At 36.5% G+C, this 16,528-nt stretch overlaps 1 protein-coding gene across 6 annotated transcripts in view; it reads left to right on the forward strand.

Annotated features, from left to right (window-relative positions):
• LOC141998651 (tubulin-specific chaperone D-like) overlaps window positions 1-16,528 on the forward strand; it is a 263,541-nt gene that overhangs the window by 149,057 nt on the left and 97,956 nt on the right. For all 6 annotated transcript variants that reach the window (XM_074971510.1, XM_074971511.1, XM_074971515.1 and 3 more), the window contains 5 exons: window positions 5,092-5,177; window positions 10,223-10,303; window positions 13,244-13,317; window positions 14,160-14,277; window positions 16,267-16,327. In XM_074971510.1, the coding sequence (XP_074827611.1) occupies window positions 5,092-5,177; window positions 10,223-10,303; window positions 13,244-13,317; window positions 14,160-14,277; window positions 16,267-16,327 (420 nt within the window). The remainder of the gene's footprint in view (window positions 1-5,091; window positions 5,178-10,222; window positions 10,304-13,243; window positions 13,318-14,159; window positions 14,278-16,266; window positions 16,328-16,528) is intronic.

The raw sequence follows: 16,528 nt of genomic DNA on the forward strand, positions 1-16,528 counted from the left end.
CATTTTAGATAGTTCCCTGAAAAGACTGGTCATTGTGCAGCAGTAATAAAAAAAAAAAAAAAAAACGGTGATGTTAGGAACCATTAGGAAAGGGATAGATGATAAGACAGAAAATGCCATAATGCCACTGCATAAAACCATATTACACCTATTCTACTGTGTGCAGTTCTGGTCACCCTATTTCAAAAAAGTTATATTAGAATTGAAAAAAGTAGAGAGAGGAGCAACAAAATAATTAGGGGTATGGAGCAGCTTCCATATGAGGAAAGATTTAAAAAGGCTGGGACTGTTCAGCTTAGAAAAGAGATAATTAAAGGGGGATATGATAGAAGTCTGTAAAATCAAGAATGGTGTGGAGAAAGTGAATAAGGAAGTCTTATTTCTCCTTCACATAACACAAGAACCAGGAGTCACCCAATTAAATTAATAGGCAGCAGCAGGTTTAAAACAAACATAAGGAAGTACTTCTTCACACAACTCATAGTCAACCTGTGGAACTCGTTGCCAAGGGATGTTGTGATATAAATATGTGTGTGTATAACTAGGTTCAATAAAGAAATAAATAATTTCATAAGTGATCTCTCTCCTGCCATCCATCTCCACCCTCTGACAAACAGTAGCTAGGGACACCATTCCTTACCCATCCTGGCTAATAGCCATTAATGGACTTAACCTCCATGCATTTATCTAGTTCTCTTTTAAACCCTGTTATAGTCCTGGCCTTCACACCCTCCTCAGGCAAGGAGTTCCACAGGTTGACTGTGTGCTGTGTGAAGAAGAACTTCACATGGAGGATAGGTTCATCAGTGACTATTAGCCAAGATGGTCAGGGCTGCAAACCCATCTGACACGGGCTACTGTTGGAGGACAGGATACTGGACTAGATCAATTGCTGATCTAACCTAGTATGGCCATTCTTATGTTCTTATTCAAAAGGCCCCTATTCTAAGGTCAGTTTTCAGTGTTAGGCTTTCTGTACTCCAGCTGCCCCAAATTCTCTGTCACAGAAGCTGAGTGTTCACTCCGCTAGTGATGGGAGGTGGGCAATAAGGAATGTGTCCAGAACTGATGTGTGTTTCAAGATGAAGTTAGGATAATAGTGGAGGAAAGCTTCAAGGGAGGGCTTCTTCTGTGATGGTGGCCCAACTAGGGCATGAGGTAAAGAGGACATCATGATTTCCTTGATTCTCCAGAGTGTCTAGTCATTGCAGAGCAGTTCACACTGCCTCCACGTCATGTGGTACTGGATAAAGCAATAAAACACCTCCCCATGATTTCAGCTTATATCAGGTGGGATGCTGCCCAACGATGCTGTAGTTTTTAAGCCAGCCCTGCTGAAAAGTACTGGATATACATTAATAGGTCAGATTTGTTTAAATGACTTCTCAAAAGTGTCGAGGCAATTCCAATGAACTTTGGATGACTATGCGGCTTTAAAAAAAAAAAAAAAAAGTGTATGAACTGTCAACACCTGAAGCTAAGAAAATACTTGTCTTGGTGAGATGATAGTTTTGATTATGCATACTTATTTGATAATGGAAGTGATTGTATAAATGACTAAAATTATTTTTGTCTTATCCATAATATCAAGATTTCAGGATATTCTCCATCAGATCTAGATGTTTTCAATACATTATAACAGACTTAGGCTGAACAGATAGAACCAGACATCCACGCAATTTGTTGTAGAATGGCCTGTGGGTTAAGTATTCATTTATGCTCCTTTTTGAAAATTTTGACTTTATTCCACCCTTTTACTAGGGAAGTCAAGACAACTACACACAAGCTTACGCTATCTGACACTTTCATGTCCCCAGTACTAAATTTACTAAACCAGTTTCAATTTTCACTGTGAGAGTTTATGCATCTTACATGTATGCCACATCCAGAAAATTAAGTTCCCGTTGCATCTTAGCATTGTTTCTTTGGTTTTTAAAGATGCGAGCAAATTGAATGAATATTTGGCTACACCTTTTCATTCAGTGATCGATTTGTAGGGTTGTTTATAGATCGGTCAAAAAGGTTCAATCCCAAATTAATCTACTGCCAAAAAATTTCATTGCCAGGCATATGTTGATACATATGGTCTGCATTTGAACTCATTACAGATTTAGCTAATGCACAGATAGACAACAGATACTGGATATGTTCTGGCATTTTCTGGAGGGATCTACTATGAAATAGTAAATTAGCAGGGCACAGAACCTGACAGTGGAATGGAACAATATCCATGACTCACCTTGTTCCTGTGGGAGGAGTAGTGAACCATTTCTTGCTGCCTAGGAGAATGGCTACTTCAAACCATTAGATACACCCATTATATCTCTTTATAATATGATGCAACAGACATCCTTTTTCTGAGTAGGTGGGAAGTAAAGTACTTTTTCTCCATCCAAAGCACTAATACTTTTAGTAATTAGATGAGGAGAAAAAAAAGTGCAGTTTTGTTGCTTTCTTGTTCCTGACTTCTTCAGCTCTGTAATGTGTCCTATCCTGGAGGTAAGAGAAGTGTATGTGTGTGTGCCACAGCAAATATGTTGCTGTTCACTGTTAGGGTGGATTTAAAGATTCCATGTAGGTGAAAGGTTTTTTCTTTAAAAAGTCCCAGAATATATCTAAGAATAAATCAAAGTAGAGGCACTTTTTTAACAAAATTAATTTTAATATTGAAGTGCACTTTTAAAAAATCCTTTGACACAATGGACACTTTCTAGATTATTTTGCATTCCTGTAGCCCCAATGGAGAAGGGATGTAAAGCAAAGAAATTGTCCAGATTTCCCAGAACCTCTACTACTGCACAGCACTCATTGTTTACATATCATGTGACCTATCCCTTTTGTAACTGGGTGTAGTGTGTTTGGTTATTGGCTAGTTTACGTTTGCCCTTAATTATAGGTTGAGTAGGCCATGCTGTCTCCTCCATCAGGAAATATAACTTTGTATCATACCATTATACTAAATGAAATCCCAGTCAGCCAATGAAAATTCTGAAAATCTGAGCTATGTATGAGCTATTAGACATGACTGGCAGTGAATTTACAGCTGATGACTGCATGCATAATCATATGTTATGAGTGTCTTCTGAAAAAAGCAATAATACATTTGCATAGCACAATCAGAAGTGTGATTGCTGCTATGGAATTAAATTTGTTGAAAAATTGCTGGGTTTTATGAAAACTTTCTTTAGTTAATGGATAAACACATCATGAAATATATATATATAAATGGAGACTAGTAAATAACTTACTTTTTTTTTTATATGTGGTGATTTTCTTTCTACCTGTCCTCTCCTACGCAGTCTCTACTGGGTGGTGTTCCTTTCATATGACCTGAAAACCTGATTCTGCTTATATGTCTGTATATACAAGATTTATACAACATTATTTTCTGTAATAGTAACAATATTGCTAGTGTGGAACAAGTAATTGAAGGAAAAGCTCTTGTTTATAATGAAATTTGTCTTAAATGTAAATATCTACTCCCTCTAATAATGCTCACTGCCTCTGTGACCACTTCATTACAATGGAAAGTATAGTTAATTAGCTTTGTGGATTTAGGCATGACTCTGATAAGCAGTTCCCTCAATTCCAATTGATGACACAGGAATTGAGGGTGTTTAGTTTGTTGTCAGGGCAATCAGTGCCTCTTAGCATTGAGCTCATTGTTCCTAATTTCTAATACCACCTTTGATTTTTTAAAAGTAAATCCTTTTACAGAGATGAAGGTGTTTAAGAGACTTCCTGTGTTATTGGATATTCCAATCCTACTGTTTTTCTAAAAATAATTTCAGCACAAACACATTCTGATATGAATGTATTTACTGTGCACCCTGATTGATATAGATTATATTTAGTAAAACTATGGCATTTTCGGTTTGATAGAAATCCTAAGAAGTTATGCATTCATCTGTGTGATATCACTGCTCTGTGTCACTGTATGATATTTTCTCCACTGTGTTATCTTAGCCATGAGACCTAGATCACATCTCAAGTTAATAAATTTGCTGTAATAGAATCATTTTGGGTGGTATCTTAAGAATGATGTGTTGTCTTGTAAAAAGTTTATCACATTCTTGACACATGAAGTTTATACAATATGAAGATAGAGGGACTTTATTTCTTATAGCAGTGTTAATAGGTAGGTCCACAATAAGTAATGCTGTTAGCTTTTCCACTATAATTTACTATTTAAGACGTTTACTGTATCCTGAAAACAGAAAAGGTCTCTGATGGACAGAAATAATCTGAAGAGGCTACCATGAGAGCAAATCATAATGAATGCAGGTGGCAAAGGGAGTGACTTTTGGGGCAAGGAAACTCCTCCAAGGCCAAATGGAAGTGGTGTCTGAAATACTTGGTTGGTCAGTGATGGATAAATTGGATGCATTACAGGCCAAGATTAAGATGATAAACCTATTTCAGGGAAAGTAGATAAATGTGAGATATACAGTGTTGTTTAGGGGAGAAATTTTAAATTATAAAGTGGTGGGCATCTTGGTACAGTGTCTATGTCGTTCTGAGTGTATCTAGAGGTATAGGTCTAGATAGATACACATGGTGTGAAAAAGATTGTCAAAAGAGTAACAAAACAAAGAAAACAAACATTATGAATCCAAATACTCATGCTGCCCCTTCACCTTCAAAGTGAATCTACAAACAATTAAGGCTCTATTCTGACTTCGGATACACACATGGCTTCCATTGAAATTGGCCATGTATCCTTAGTTGTATTATGGCACTTTTAAGGAACATGGCAATGAACTAGAAAAATGCAATTATGAAGCATCCAAACTTGAGGACCCACACCAAAATATATTTTAAAAACATTTTAAATTAATCATTTCAAATGATACTTTAATATTACTAAACTTACTGCCTGCTATTGTTTACTCTGTCTCTTGGCCATCCTCTTTTAAGTGGAGTCAACTGTTCAGCACATCAGATATCTCTCTTGTGTAGATATACTTTCCACAAAATCAGGAGTTAGTGTGTATAGATGGTGCCTGTCAGTATAGGTGATATTTTCAACTGTTGACCATTAATACAAAATTTGATCAGTCGTCATTTTTTCTCTTCTCTTAATATTGATAGGGGACTTTTCCACATGGCATTGACATTTTGACTGCAGCTGATTATTTTGCTGTTGGTAACAGAGTTAATTGTTTCCTTAATATAAGGTAAGTTCCCATGCATTAGTTTCCCTACACTTAACAGAGCTTTATTACCTTATATTATGTTATATTACCTTATAATATTATCTTTTTTAATAAACAGGAAACTTATTATTATTGAAAATCTTAACTCAATGTGCAGCAGTAGTTGAAAAAGCAAACAAAATATTGTAGAGTAGGCTGTTTAAAGAATTGGACGGCGAATAATATTTAAATAATTAGGAGCCCGGTGGCACCTTAAAGACTAACAAATTTATTTGGGCATCAACTTTTGTGGGTAAAAAACCCAGTTCTTCAGATGCGTGGAGAGATATTTTTTACCCACGAAAGCCTATGTCCAAATAAATTTGTTCATCTTTAAGGTGACACCGGACTCCTCATTGTTTTTGTGGATACAGGCTAACACGGCTATCCCGCTGATATTTAAATAGTTAAAATGCTGTTGTAAATCAATGGTGTGGCTTTAGCTGAAATACTACGTTCAATTCTTTTAACCCATGTAAAAAACTGCTAGCATGGAAATAGAGAGGTTTCAAAGTCAGGTGATAAAAATGACTGGTACAACAGAGACTTCCTTGTGAAGTGAGATTGAAAGACCAGGACTGTTTAGTTTAGAGAGGAGATGGATTAGAGAGGGTCTCCTATTACTGTTCTAATACAAGAGTAAGGGAACATTCAGTGAAACAGAAAACACATTTAAAACTGATACAAGGAAATATTAATTTCCCAATACAAAGTTAATTTGTGGAACTCAATGCCAGAAGGTATCAAGACCAAGAGCTTAGCAAGATTCAGGGTATGTCTACACTGCAGTGTAAGCCCAGGGTTAGTGGACTTGAATCAGCTGACTCATGTTAGGGAGCCCTGGGCTTGTGCGTCTACATTGTATTTTAACCCTACATTAAGACTTTTCTAACCTGTACTTGAACCTAGAGCTCTGGTGTCCATGCTGCAATACACAGACCTGAGTTATAGTAACCATATGCCAGATTCGCTAGCGCCTCATCCCCTTTTCCCCCAGTCCCCAAATCTGGCAGCTCTAGTTCTAGGACCGTGGTGCACTGTGGGAAAACTTTGCTGCCCATCCTGATGTTACAGGAAATTTGAAGCAACTTGCTTAGCAAAAGATTTGGTCAGTTTGCTCTCCATTTCAAACCCAGGAGGCTCTATGATAGTGTGCTTGTGGATTGGTGATCAGAAGAGAATGGGTTAATGCTGACCGGAGCTGCTGCCATTCGCAAAGTGAGCGTGTCTTTCATTTTCAGAAGAGTGGACGGCAGATTGTTGGGATAGAGAGGACTAAGGAACTTGTCCCATGGAATTGTGGGATTTTTCTGGCTGACTTCCGGGACTCGAGTCAAGTGGGGCTGCATCTACACTGCAAAGCAGTATGGCTTGGACCCTACATCCTGGCTTAACTCAAGTTTGGACCTTCTAGCCCTGCAAGGTCCTGGGACCCTGGGTCCAAGCCCTGGGTTAGTGCAGTTGCAGTGTAGACGATTAACTTCTTTATATTTAGCTTTTTTTTTTTTTTTTGAGTTTGCTTCAGGATGTGGTGTTCTGCTATGTGCTCTATATCTTGACTTGAATCTACTTAGCTAGCAGTATAATGATTTAAATATTCCCTTATCTCTGTGACTACACTTCTCTTTACTGTTGCACTATGTGGAGTGCCATCTTAAAATCAGAAGCATGTTGCAGTTTTGGCCATCCTGTATTTCCCCCCTCTCTGTTTCAGTCTCCTGTTCCATCTCAGTAAGGAGAGGTGAAAAAGAATGGCTGTTGCACACATCATACAAGGAATTATGCATTTTAAAATATAACAGATATAACAATGTGGGGCGTCGTGCCCACTCAGTATAGAGGTACAGACCAAATGCCAGGACAACAAATGGGGAAATGGCGCACACTGTACACATAGCTGCTTTTTAATTCCCACAAAGCAGAACAACAGGTTTAATGTTTTCTAGTTATCTTATTATGATCCTATTCCCTTTGCTTGAGCTATATAGTGTTTTGTTTTGTTTTCATTTAACTGATCCTTCTTTGTATTTGTCCATAATTCCCACCTTATCCCTTCTCTTTCCTTTCCCTACTCCACATCCTTTTTTTACACATAGGCTAGTTGGGGGATATAAGCAATCTTCAACCAAACCAAACTAGGGAAATGCAATTGGTCATATTCTCTGAAGTCTGTTTAACTGCGCCAATTTGCACCCGCGGAGCATATGGCCTACTACTTTAAAAATGTACACAGCCTTAAAAAAAGTAGTAGATTTTTCTGGCTTAGGGGTAGTGAGAAGTTTGTTTCTCTTCACTTTTTGCATTATTTTGTTGATGCCTATGCTGTTGTCTTTTCTTCCATGCTCTCTGGTTCAGCTCTCTTTTTCATTGTAACTTTCAGTGTGGTGTTAAGCATACATGATAAAAATGTTTCTTTTGCTTAAGGGCAAAAATATTCTAAATTAAAAAGTCCTGCTTTATTTTGCCTGGTTACAAAGCTGATGATAAAGTATTTCCCAACTCACTCTAGATCCTGTGGCTGCTCTTTTCTTTCCTTAATTTCTGCTTCACTGATCACTTTAAGAGGAATTTCACCTAGTTACTAAAGTGTGATTCCTTGAAACCATATTCACTATTCTTAATCGAGATTTTGTTTCTGAAGTGTGTGTGTCATCCTGAAGTGTGTGTGCCATCTGAGCTGTAATTAATTGGGTCAATACTTCATTACTTCCTTAATTCTTTGTGTGAATGGCATCAAAGCACAAGGGGATAGGTATATATTTAATTGTCTATACAGAAAATATGCACCATTACATTATGGATGGAAGAATGGACCTCTCTGACAGGGCCTCTCTCCTTGATTGCTTAGGTATAATTTCTTAGGTAGTTTTAAAAAGCAGTAACTTGGTGTACAGACTCCATAGTTCTGATTTAGAATCTCAGCCCTTCAGAGGTCTGTCACATGACTCTTATGCCTGCATAAATTCCCATTAACTATAAAGGGACTGTGTGTAGATGTAAAAGTCTGTACATTGCTTCCTTTGAGCAATCATAGCATTAATAAAGTTCTGACTCTGGATGTTTATTGTTCTATACCTTTGAACTGATAGAAATAATTTTCTGTATTTGACTATTTTCATTAATTAAGGCATATTTCAGAGGTACAATATTATATATAAAAAGTTGTATGGCTATTGCCACATTATTATTAGATGGACTGGTAGCCCTGCATATTATTAAAGTTGCCCAACACTTCCAATAAAGACCCAGTTTTCAGTTTCTTATAACTTTGCTAAACTTAACTATTTGGGCTAAAATTTTCTTTGCTGAATGTCTACCTCAGGCTGACTTTTTTCTTTCTTTCTTTTTTTTTTTTTTAATTTCAGTAGTAATGCTTCAGCCATTTCTGAGAACAATGAAAAACAGTGTTTTGTCCATATAAAAAAAATCTGGTGACCTTGTCTTTAAGAAGCTCTGATGTACCTATGTTTTAGAGCAGGCACTTAAAATTTGGCTGGGGGTAGGGCAGGGCGGGGCTTTGTATCAGAGATGTACCTTTTGCCATTCCAGTGAAAATCTGCCCAAATATGGCCAAGTTAATAAGCCTTTACAAAATCACAGCTCATGTGTACTCAGTAGATTTTAGCAGCTAATTCCCCAAACATTCTGTCAGCATTGGGTGTGTTCCAGCCCAGGAGTGAGCAATTGCAGCTGTGAAATGCAGGTCATGGCGGATCTGGGTATCTGTACTGGGAGTTGGGATAGATGGGAGTCTGAGACTGGCTAGGCAAGGAGACTGAGATTGCCTAAACAAGGAGATGGGGCCTGGCTGGTCAGGGAGAGTGGGACTGGGCAATAGGAGGTTGGGAATGGCTGGGCCAGGAGACTGGTAGCCAGGTAGGGGAATAGGGATTGGAGAATAGGAGTCCGTAGGTAGGGTGGGGGGACTGAGATCAATCAGACGAGGAGCTTGGGGAACTGGAATTGACTGGGCAAAGGACTGGAACTGAAACCAGTGGAATGGGAATGTGGAGGTGGACAGACCTGAAGAGGTGTGGAGGTATGTGGGTGTCAACATGATGCCACATGATGGAGTTCGTGTTTTCAGTTTGCTTTTTTAACACCTATGTGGATCAGCAGTAGAGTTAGGACCTTTAGATCCACTGCACAGATCTGTCACTTGAGCTAATGGAGTAACTCATAGTAATAATAGTAATAGACTGTCCTCCATGTACACCAGCACTAGAGGGGGATGATGCACACACTATGCCAATATAGTATAATAATTCTGTACTTCAAAAAAAAAAAAAAAAAAAAGCACTTTTTCCCCAATCTAATCTTGAAAATAATTATAAATGTAGAACGCATTAATCATTGGATTTAAACAGTAAAATGTATAAGCAGTTTATTTTTACTAGTATTTATTGATCATATAATTCTTTATATGTGTATACAATGGTTTTCACTGATCTCAAAATAGTTAACAAAAATATTGTAAATATTAACATAATGAATGTTACATAATATGGAATATCATGTTTTTATGTACCCCTTTTAATAGACAAACGGGTAGTACATTTTTGAAGGCTTTTTTGTTATTGCATTAAAAGCAATGGGGGCAAAATCTTCAAAGCAGTACAGTAGAACCTCAGAGTTACGAACACCAGAGTTACCAACTGACTAGTCAACCACTCATCTCATTTGGAACTGGAAATACGTCATGAGGTAGCACCAGTACCATACAGCACTGTGCTAAAAAAAATTAAAAGAATGTTTGTTTGTTTTTTTAATTGGCAAGGTGAGGAAACTGTTTCTGTGCTTGTTTAATTTAAATGAAGATGGTTAAAAGCAGCATTTAAGTCAATGTTCAAATTGTAAACTTCTGAAAGAACAACCATAGCATTTTGTTCAGTTATGAATATTTGAGTTACGAACAACCTCCATTCCTGAGGTGTTCATAACTCTGAGGTTCTACTGTATGTGCCAAAATTCAAACTGATATACATTCTGTACTCTTTTATATATGGATGTACTTATTTCTTTTTCAGTGTGTACATTGCTAGTTTTCCTGAATATACACAATCAATGATTGACCACCTGGTTAACATGAAGATCAACCATTGGGATGGGTATGTTTCAAACATGTAACTTATATTATTTGGAAGTCAAATATTCTGTAAATTTTACTTTTCGGAACTCTTCACTTGTCTTTCTTTAAAGGGAGAGGGTGGTAGTTGTCTATTTGTTCTTATCTGTACGATGGTAGGAACTAGAAGCCTCGATCAGGATCAGATTCCATTGTGCTGGGGCTTACAAATGCTAGTTATATTTTCCTGAATCAGGGACCAAGGGACTGAATCATATTCCTTAGAACGTCTAAAAATCATATTATGGTAATTATTTTTTTAATAAAACAGGCCCCTTTGAAAACCGTTTTTAAAAGTATTAACAGATTTGTGCTCCTTTTTAATCTTGGAAATTTGTAATAACTTTTTTCCATGAATGATAACATTTAAAAAAAGAAATGTTAACATTTTAGAATTGCTAATGTATTTGATTGGGCAGGCAATGGCTTACATCAGTGGTTCTCAATGTGGGGAGGGGCCTCAAAACTTTCTAGCGTGGCATGAAGAGCACTCGCACTTACTCATGGAGTCACAACAGCACTGAAATTTGGCCCCTCTGTAATGACATCATGGATTGCATGGACATAATGAAATTATTCCAACACTTTTGATTTTTTTTCAATAGCAGAGAGGTGGATGTGGGTACCTCCCCACTGTTGGAAAGCTTCACTTAAAACATGTTTTTAGTTTTCGTGACATTTAAACCTAGTTTTAGGAGGTGAATAAAACATATCATTATTTAATACATTACGTAGTATATCTGAGTGTAAACATCATCGCCATATAATTATTGTTAATTAAGTAGACTTAATACGTGAAGATAAATGTAGTTATATTCGCTGTTGCATGAAGATTGAAATGTGTATGTATAACACAGATGTGATGAAACACTACTATAAACTATTTTTATTGCTCATGATGATGTTCCTGGCAGATATGGGATGAGCCCTGAGGTGCTAGCATCCATATTTGTTTTGCTTTTCCTCTCCCTTTGTCTCTTTCAGCAGTAAGTTTTTATTCATGTAGCCAAGAGCTAACTGCAGGCTGCCTGGTTTGGGCCACTAGTGTTTGGGAAATGCCATATTCCATAACATTGAGTGGTGTCTTTATTTGTGGTGTGGAAATACAGTCATACACTGTAGCCGTGCTTTTTTACATGACAACTCTCAACTGGATTGGATATTTGAATTAACTATCAGAAACATTTTTTAATGGTAATTTACCTTCAGGAATTCTAAACAGGGTTCTCCTTAAAATCTCTCATTTTGGCATGGAGAAATGAAGGGGAAAAACAAAGCACCCATTCATCTCTTTGTGAGACTTATTGTCTTAGTCACGGTTTTGTTTAAGTTCACATTGTTTAAATGTTTGTTCATACATGTGTCTGTGTAGGACTCTCAGAATTCAGAAGTTTGTCCTTTCTGTTGTAATTTCACTATGTTGTAAGTGTTGCAGAATCAAGAAATGTTAGAAGTAGACTAATAAGAAACTTCTGTTAGATAATTGTGAGGATGTATTTTAAGGCTTGAACTTTCAGAAAAACCTAAGGATTTTCAATTGGAGTTGGGCACGTTACTCTTCTTGGCTCCTTTTGAAATCCCAGTGTAAATCAATTCTGAGGAGTAAACTAATTGATTAATTTGCATGTAAAGTAATATTTTTAAAAGTAGGTTGCACAAAATATGTTGACTGTTATGGAACCTTTGATCTTGGAACCAATGGATGATTTTTTTAGTTAAGATTTCTGATATTTGACCTATTATGTTTAAAAAAAACAAATGTAGGTATTCATTCTTCTAGAATGATTGCACAAAATAGTCTGCTAAATGTTATTTTGCAAATAGAATGACACGCATAAGTGAAGCCATAATAGTTTGTACATGTCTGGTGTATGTTGGATTTCCTTTGACTTAAAGAAACTTCCCCCTTAGCATTCATCAACTTGTAATAATTATTGGTATTGCTCAATGTGGTGAAAATGTATATTTGATAATATACATGTTACACAGAGCTTTTGTGATTAATCTTATTGAGTTTGTGAGCTGTTAGATATACGTATTTTAAAATGAGTCTAAGCTTATTTACTAGGTTTTTCAGTATTCTTTCTTTTTTAAAAAAGAAATAAAAACCAACACCATTTGAAGTAAGAATGAGGTACCTGTAAACTTAAATTTAAAAAGCTGTAACTAAGGTCTAGCTGCTCTGGGACCACAATTATCCGTTTCTTTTGCTAGACCATGACAAAAAGCATCTGCAGCAACAAATTTTTTTCCTTTTTTCTTTCTGATTTCCTTACACTTAAGAAAAAAGTAATTTAGCCAGTATTCTTTATAAAAGGTAGTTTGACTCTCCCTGAATTAAGAGTAGTAATCAGCAAGGGAGAATAACAACGTTAAAAATGAAGGTAAAACATTTCTCATTATCTGTGGAAGGCACCTGTGGATTTCCTTAACATGGTTTCTCAGAGCATGTTTGTGTCTTACATAATTGTGTAGCTTATAGTTTAGTCAACATTTCTATCCTTTTGTGCCCTCTGAGGGTCTTTTAGTGTGTGTGGGCTAGCATGGGATACAGTATTTACTGAAGAGAGTCCTAATATATATAATTCAAACAATATATATGAAGCTGATTAATTTTTCATTCCTCCATTTAATAACAGAAATACATTTCTTCACTGGAAAAATGTTAAATGCTCTCACACACAAAAAGATAGAGGAAGCTTGAGGTACTGAAATAGCCCTGAAACAAGGGTGTACTACTAGGCCTGTATGGAGCCTGTTGAATTCAGCAGGATTCTGTGCTGTGCAGGGGTCGGTCTGTGCAGATCTGATTGCAGGACGGGGTCATAATATGTAACTGCTTTTGTTATGGAGAGCAGCAGTCAATAACTGATACTACAGTGATTTATGGAAGCTGAACAAAAACTTCCTTTAATCTCCACAGTGTTATTCGAGAACTGTCAACCAAGGCTCTACATAACCTCACTCCACAGGTCCCTGAGTATATGACAAATGTGGGTGAGTAGCAATATATCTGTGTTTTAGGTAGCACCCCATATCAGGTGTTTCTGGGCACCTAGCAAAAACATACCAACACACAAGACTTAAACAAAATACAAGTTAATATGGCTTAATAAGAGATTAAGCAAGATTTTTCCCACAATGGTGCTGTAATTTTGATGGCGTTAAAACTTTCTTTTTATGAATTGCAGTGAGATTTATGAATTTGGGGAGGGGAAAAGGCAGCAGAATTTTCAAGTTGAGCTTTAAGCCACTCCAAAATGTAAAGTGACTAATGTTTTTAAAACAACATTCTAAAGCAACTGAAGAACCACTTTATGCATAAACTAAAAAAATCAAGAAATGTCTGAGAGCATCTTGAAACCCAAAGATATCTCGACTAGCACATGTAAGAGCTAGCAAGCTACAGATTTGTATAAATCTTTCCAACATGTGTGGTTAGGGTAGATAAAATGAAATACAATGCATTTAATATGTGGCTAATAGAGAACTAAAGGAAGTATTTGCTCATAGTGTGTCTTTGGGTGGGGAACCATTTTTGTTACACCAAACTGAAAAATCTAACTGTGGAAATGGAAATTCTTGGTATATTTTGATAACACAGGCAAATCTTATTCCCATTTTTAAAAATGATTTTCAGATTTAGGGATCTAAAAATGATTTTCAGATTTAGGGATTTGAAAATGTTTTTGCTCTGTATCTCTCTAAGATACAGTTCTTGCTCTATATTTCTCTAAGATGACTTCTAGAAATGATTTTTCCACATTAATTTCTAGACAGAAGTGTTTACATGTAGTAATATAATATGTAATTATTATTTTTTATTTCATTTCTTCCAGTTTTGCCAAGACTGCTACCATTAGCAGTGGGCACAGATTTACACACTCGGCATGGGGCCATTCTTGCCTGTGCTGAGATCACCCACGCACTGTACAAACTAGCAGCAGAGAATAATAGGTATAAAGACAACATTATCTAAACTATCATGTTTCTTTCTCATGTATAATCTTTCAGAAACCTCTCCAGTATAATTATGAAAATCTCCATCTTCGAGAACTTCTCTTCTGTTGTGATTTTTGTTTGTTTTCATCAGTGCTGCCAAACCTTCATGCTTTACTTGGTGAGGTTATATACCTCCGATCTAAATCCACGAGTAATCATAAAAGTGAGACCACCTGTTGTCATTCTCAAGCAAGAATAGAGAAAAAAGAAAAGGAGTACTTGTGGCACCTTAGAGACTAACCAATTTATTTGAGCATAAGCTTTCGTGAGCTGTAGCTCACTTCATCGGATGCATACTGTGGAAAGTGTAGAAGATCTTTTTATACACACAAAGCATGAAAAAATACCTCCTCCCACCCCACTCTTCTGCTGGTAATAGCTTATCTAAAGTGATCACTCTCCTTACAATGTGTATGATAATCAAGTTGGGCCATTTCCAGCACAAATCCAGGTTTTCTCCCCCTTACAATCTCCTTTAGATAAGCTATTACCAGCAGGAGAGTGGGTTTGTGTGTGTGTGTGGGGGGGGGGGGAGAGAACCTGGATTTGTGCTGGAAATGGCCCAACTTGATTATCATACACATTGTAAGGAGAGTGATCACTTTAGATAAGCTATTACCAGCAGAAGAGTGGGGTGGGAGGAGGTATTTTTTCATGCTTTGTGTGTATAAAAAGATTTTCTACACTTTCCACAGTATGCATCCAATGAAGTGAGCTGTAGCTCACGAAAGCTTATGCTCAAATAAATTGGTTAGTCTCTAAGGTGCCACTAGTACTCCTTTTCTTTTTGTGAATACAGACTAACACTGCTGTTACTCTGAAAAGAATAGAGAAGACATAGTCACAAGTGTGGGTTAACCACAACAGTTTGCTAGACTACTACTGAGTGAAGCATCTTTCCTTCTTTGCTGTGAGACAATCCCTCACATTGCTATTTGGGTTGGATTGATGTAATTTTTCACTTACTTAATTTTGGCCCAGAAATGCAGTTTATAGATATTAAATTTAGCATATGTATCCAGCATGATTGCCATAAATTAGTTGGTGGAGTTACTGACTCTCTCTTCAACCTTCATTGGAATGGGTGTTGTGTACACCTGTGCAAAATGATTGTAAAACACTACCAAATTGTAATTTGCCACTCACTCACACTAGTAGTAGCATTTTAAATTTACTCTGTTCTGATAGGTATAAATAATTATACAGGATTCAAGGTAGTGGATAGTGCAGCCTTTGAATGTAAATCTGAATAGAAGTAAAGAAACAAAATTCTGTAAAATTCTTCAGATGTTTATTAATCAAATGCATTTACAGAATTTTGTTTTAGTTTTAGTCTCATTTCTTCCAAAGCTCTGACATCCAACCTAACTCTTGTATCCCAGGGGAGCTGAACTTAGTCAGGGGAACAAGAGGTAAGTAGGTAGTAAATAGGTCTGCTTTTTTGACTCCTGAAGTTGTTCAGATGCACTGTTACGAAAAGTACTTGTGCATGTCAGCAGTATAACAATGACACTTAATGTAATTATTTTATTAAAGTAATGATTGTACATAGAAGCTAAGTATGTTTTGTAAAAAAAAAAAATATTGGAAAAGTAGAAAATTGGAAACTTTTTGAGTTTTGGAAATTTGGAATTTTGGAAAAGTGTTAGAATTATGTCATTACGTATAGCCATATTCTGTTACAAAAATGTTATTGTATAATTCTGCAGAAATAATATATCTGAGTGCTTGTCAGAAAATAGGCTGTTTGTATGTTTCCTAAACCCGTTTAATGAACATTAATGAATGTTACACATTTGTTCCGAGAATCACTTAGTCATAAACTTTTAAGTTTTTTCTGTCACTTTAAAAGTGCAACATATATCTGTTGATGCAGGGCTGTTTCTGAATGTAAATTCAAGAAATTGCCATGTTTGGACTTAAAATCTTTTTGTAACATTGCAGATCAGTTACGAATTATTTCAATGAAAAATCGTTGGAGGGACTTAAGCAGATCCATTGGGAGGTTTGTGCCAAGTATAAATAGCTGTTGGAATCTTAAATGTGTTGTTTCATTTTTATACAAAGGATGTTGAAAGGTGTTTTTTTCCTTTTTAAAAAATTCCCCCAAATCCTGCAAATGTTTGGCGTCCTCCCGACATCCTTTTCTTCCTCCTTTGCTCTCTCACTGCTGAGTGTGTCTGGTGGGAATCCTGTGATCATGCTG

This window comes from Natator depressus, chromosome 14 (genome assembly GCF_965152275.1).
Source record: "Natator depressus isolate rNatDep1 chromosome 14, rNatDep2.hap1, whole genome shotgun sequence".
Lineage (NCBI taxonomy): Eukaryota > Metazoa > Chordata > Testudines > Cheloniidae > Natator > Natator depressus.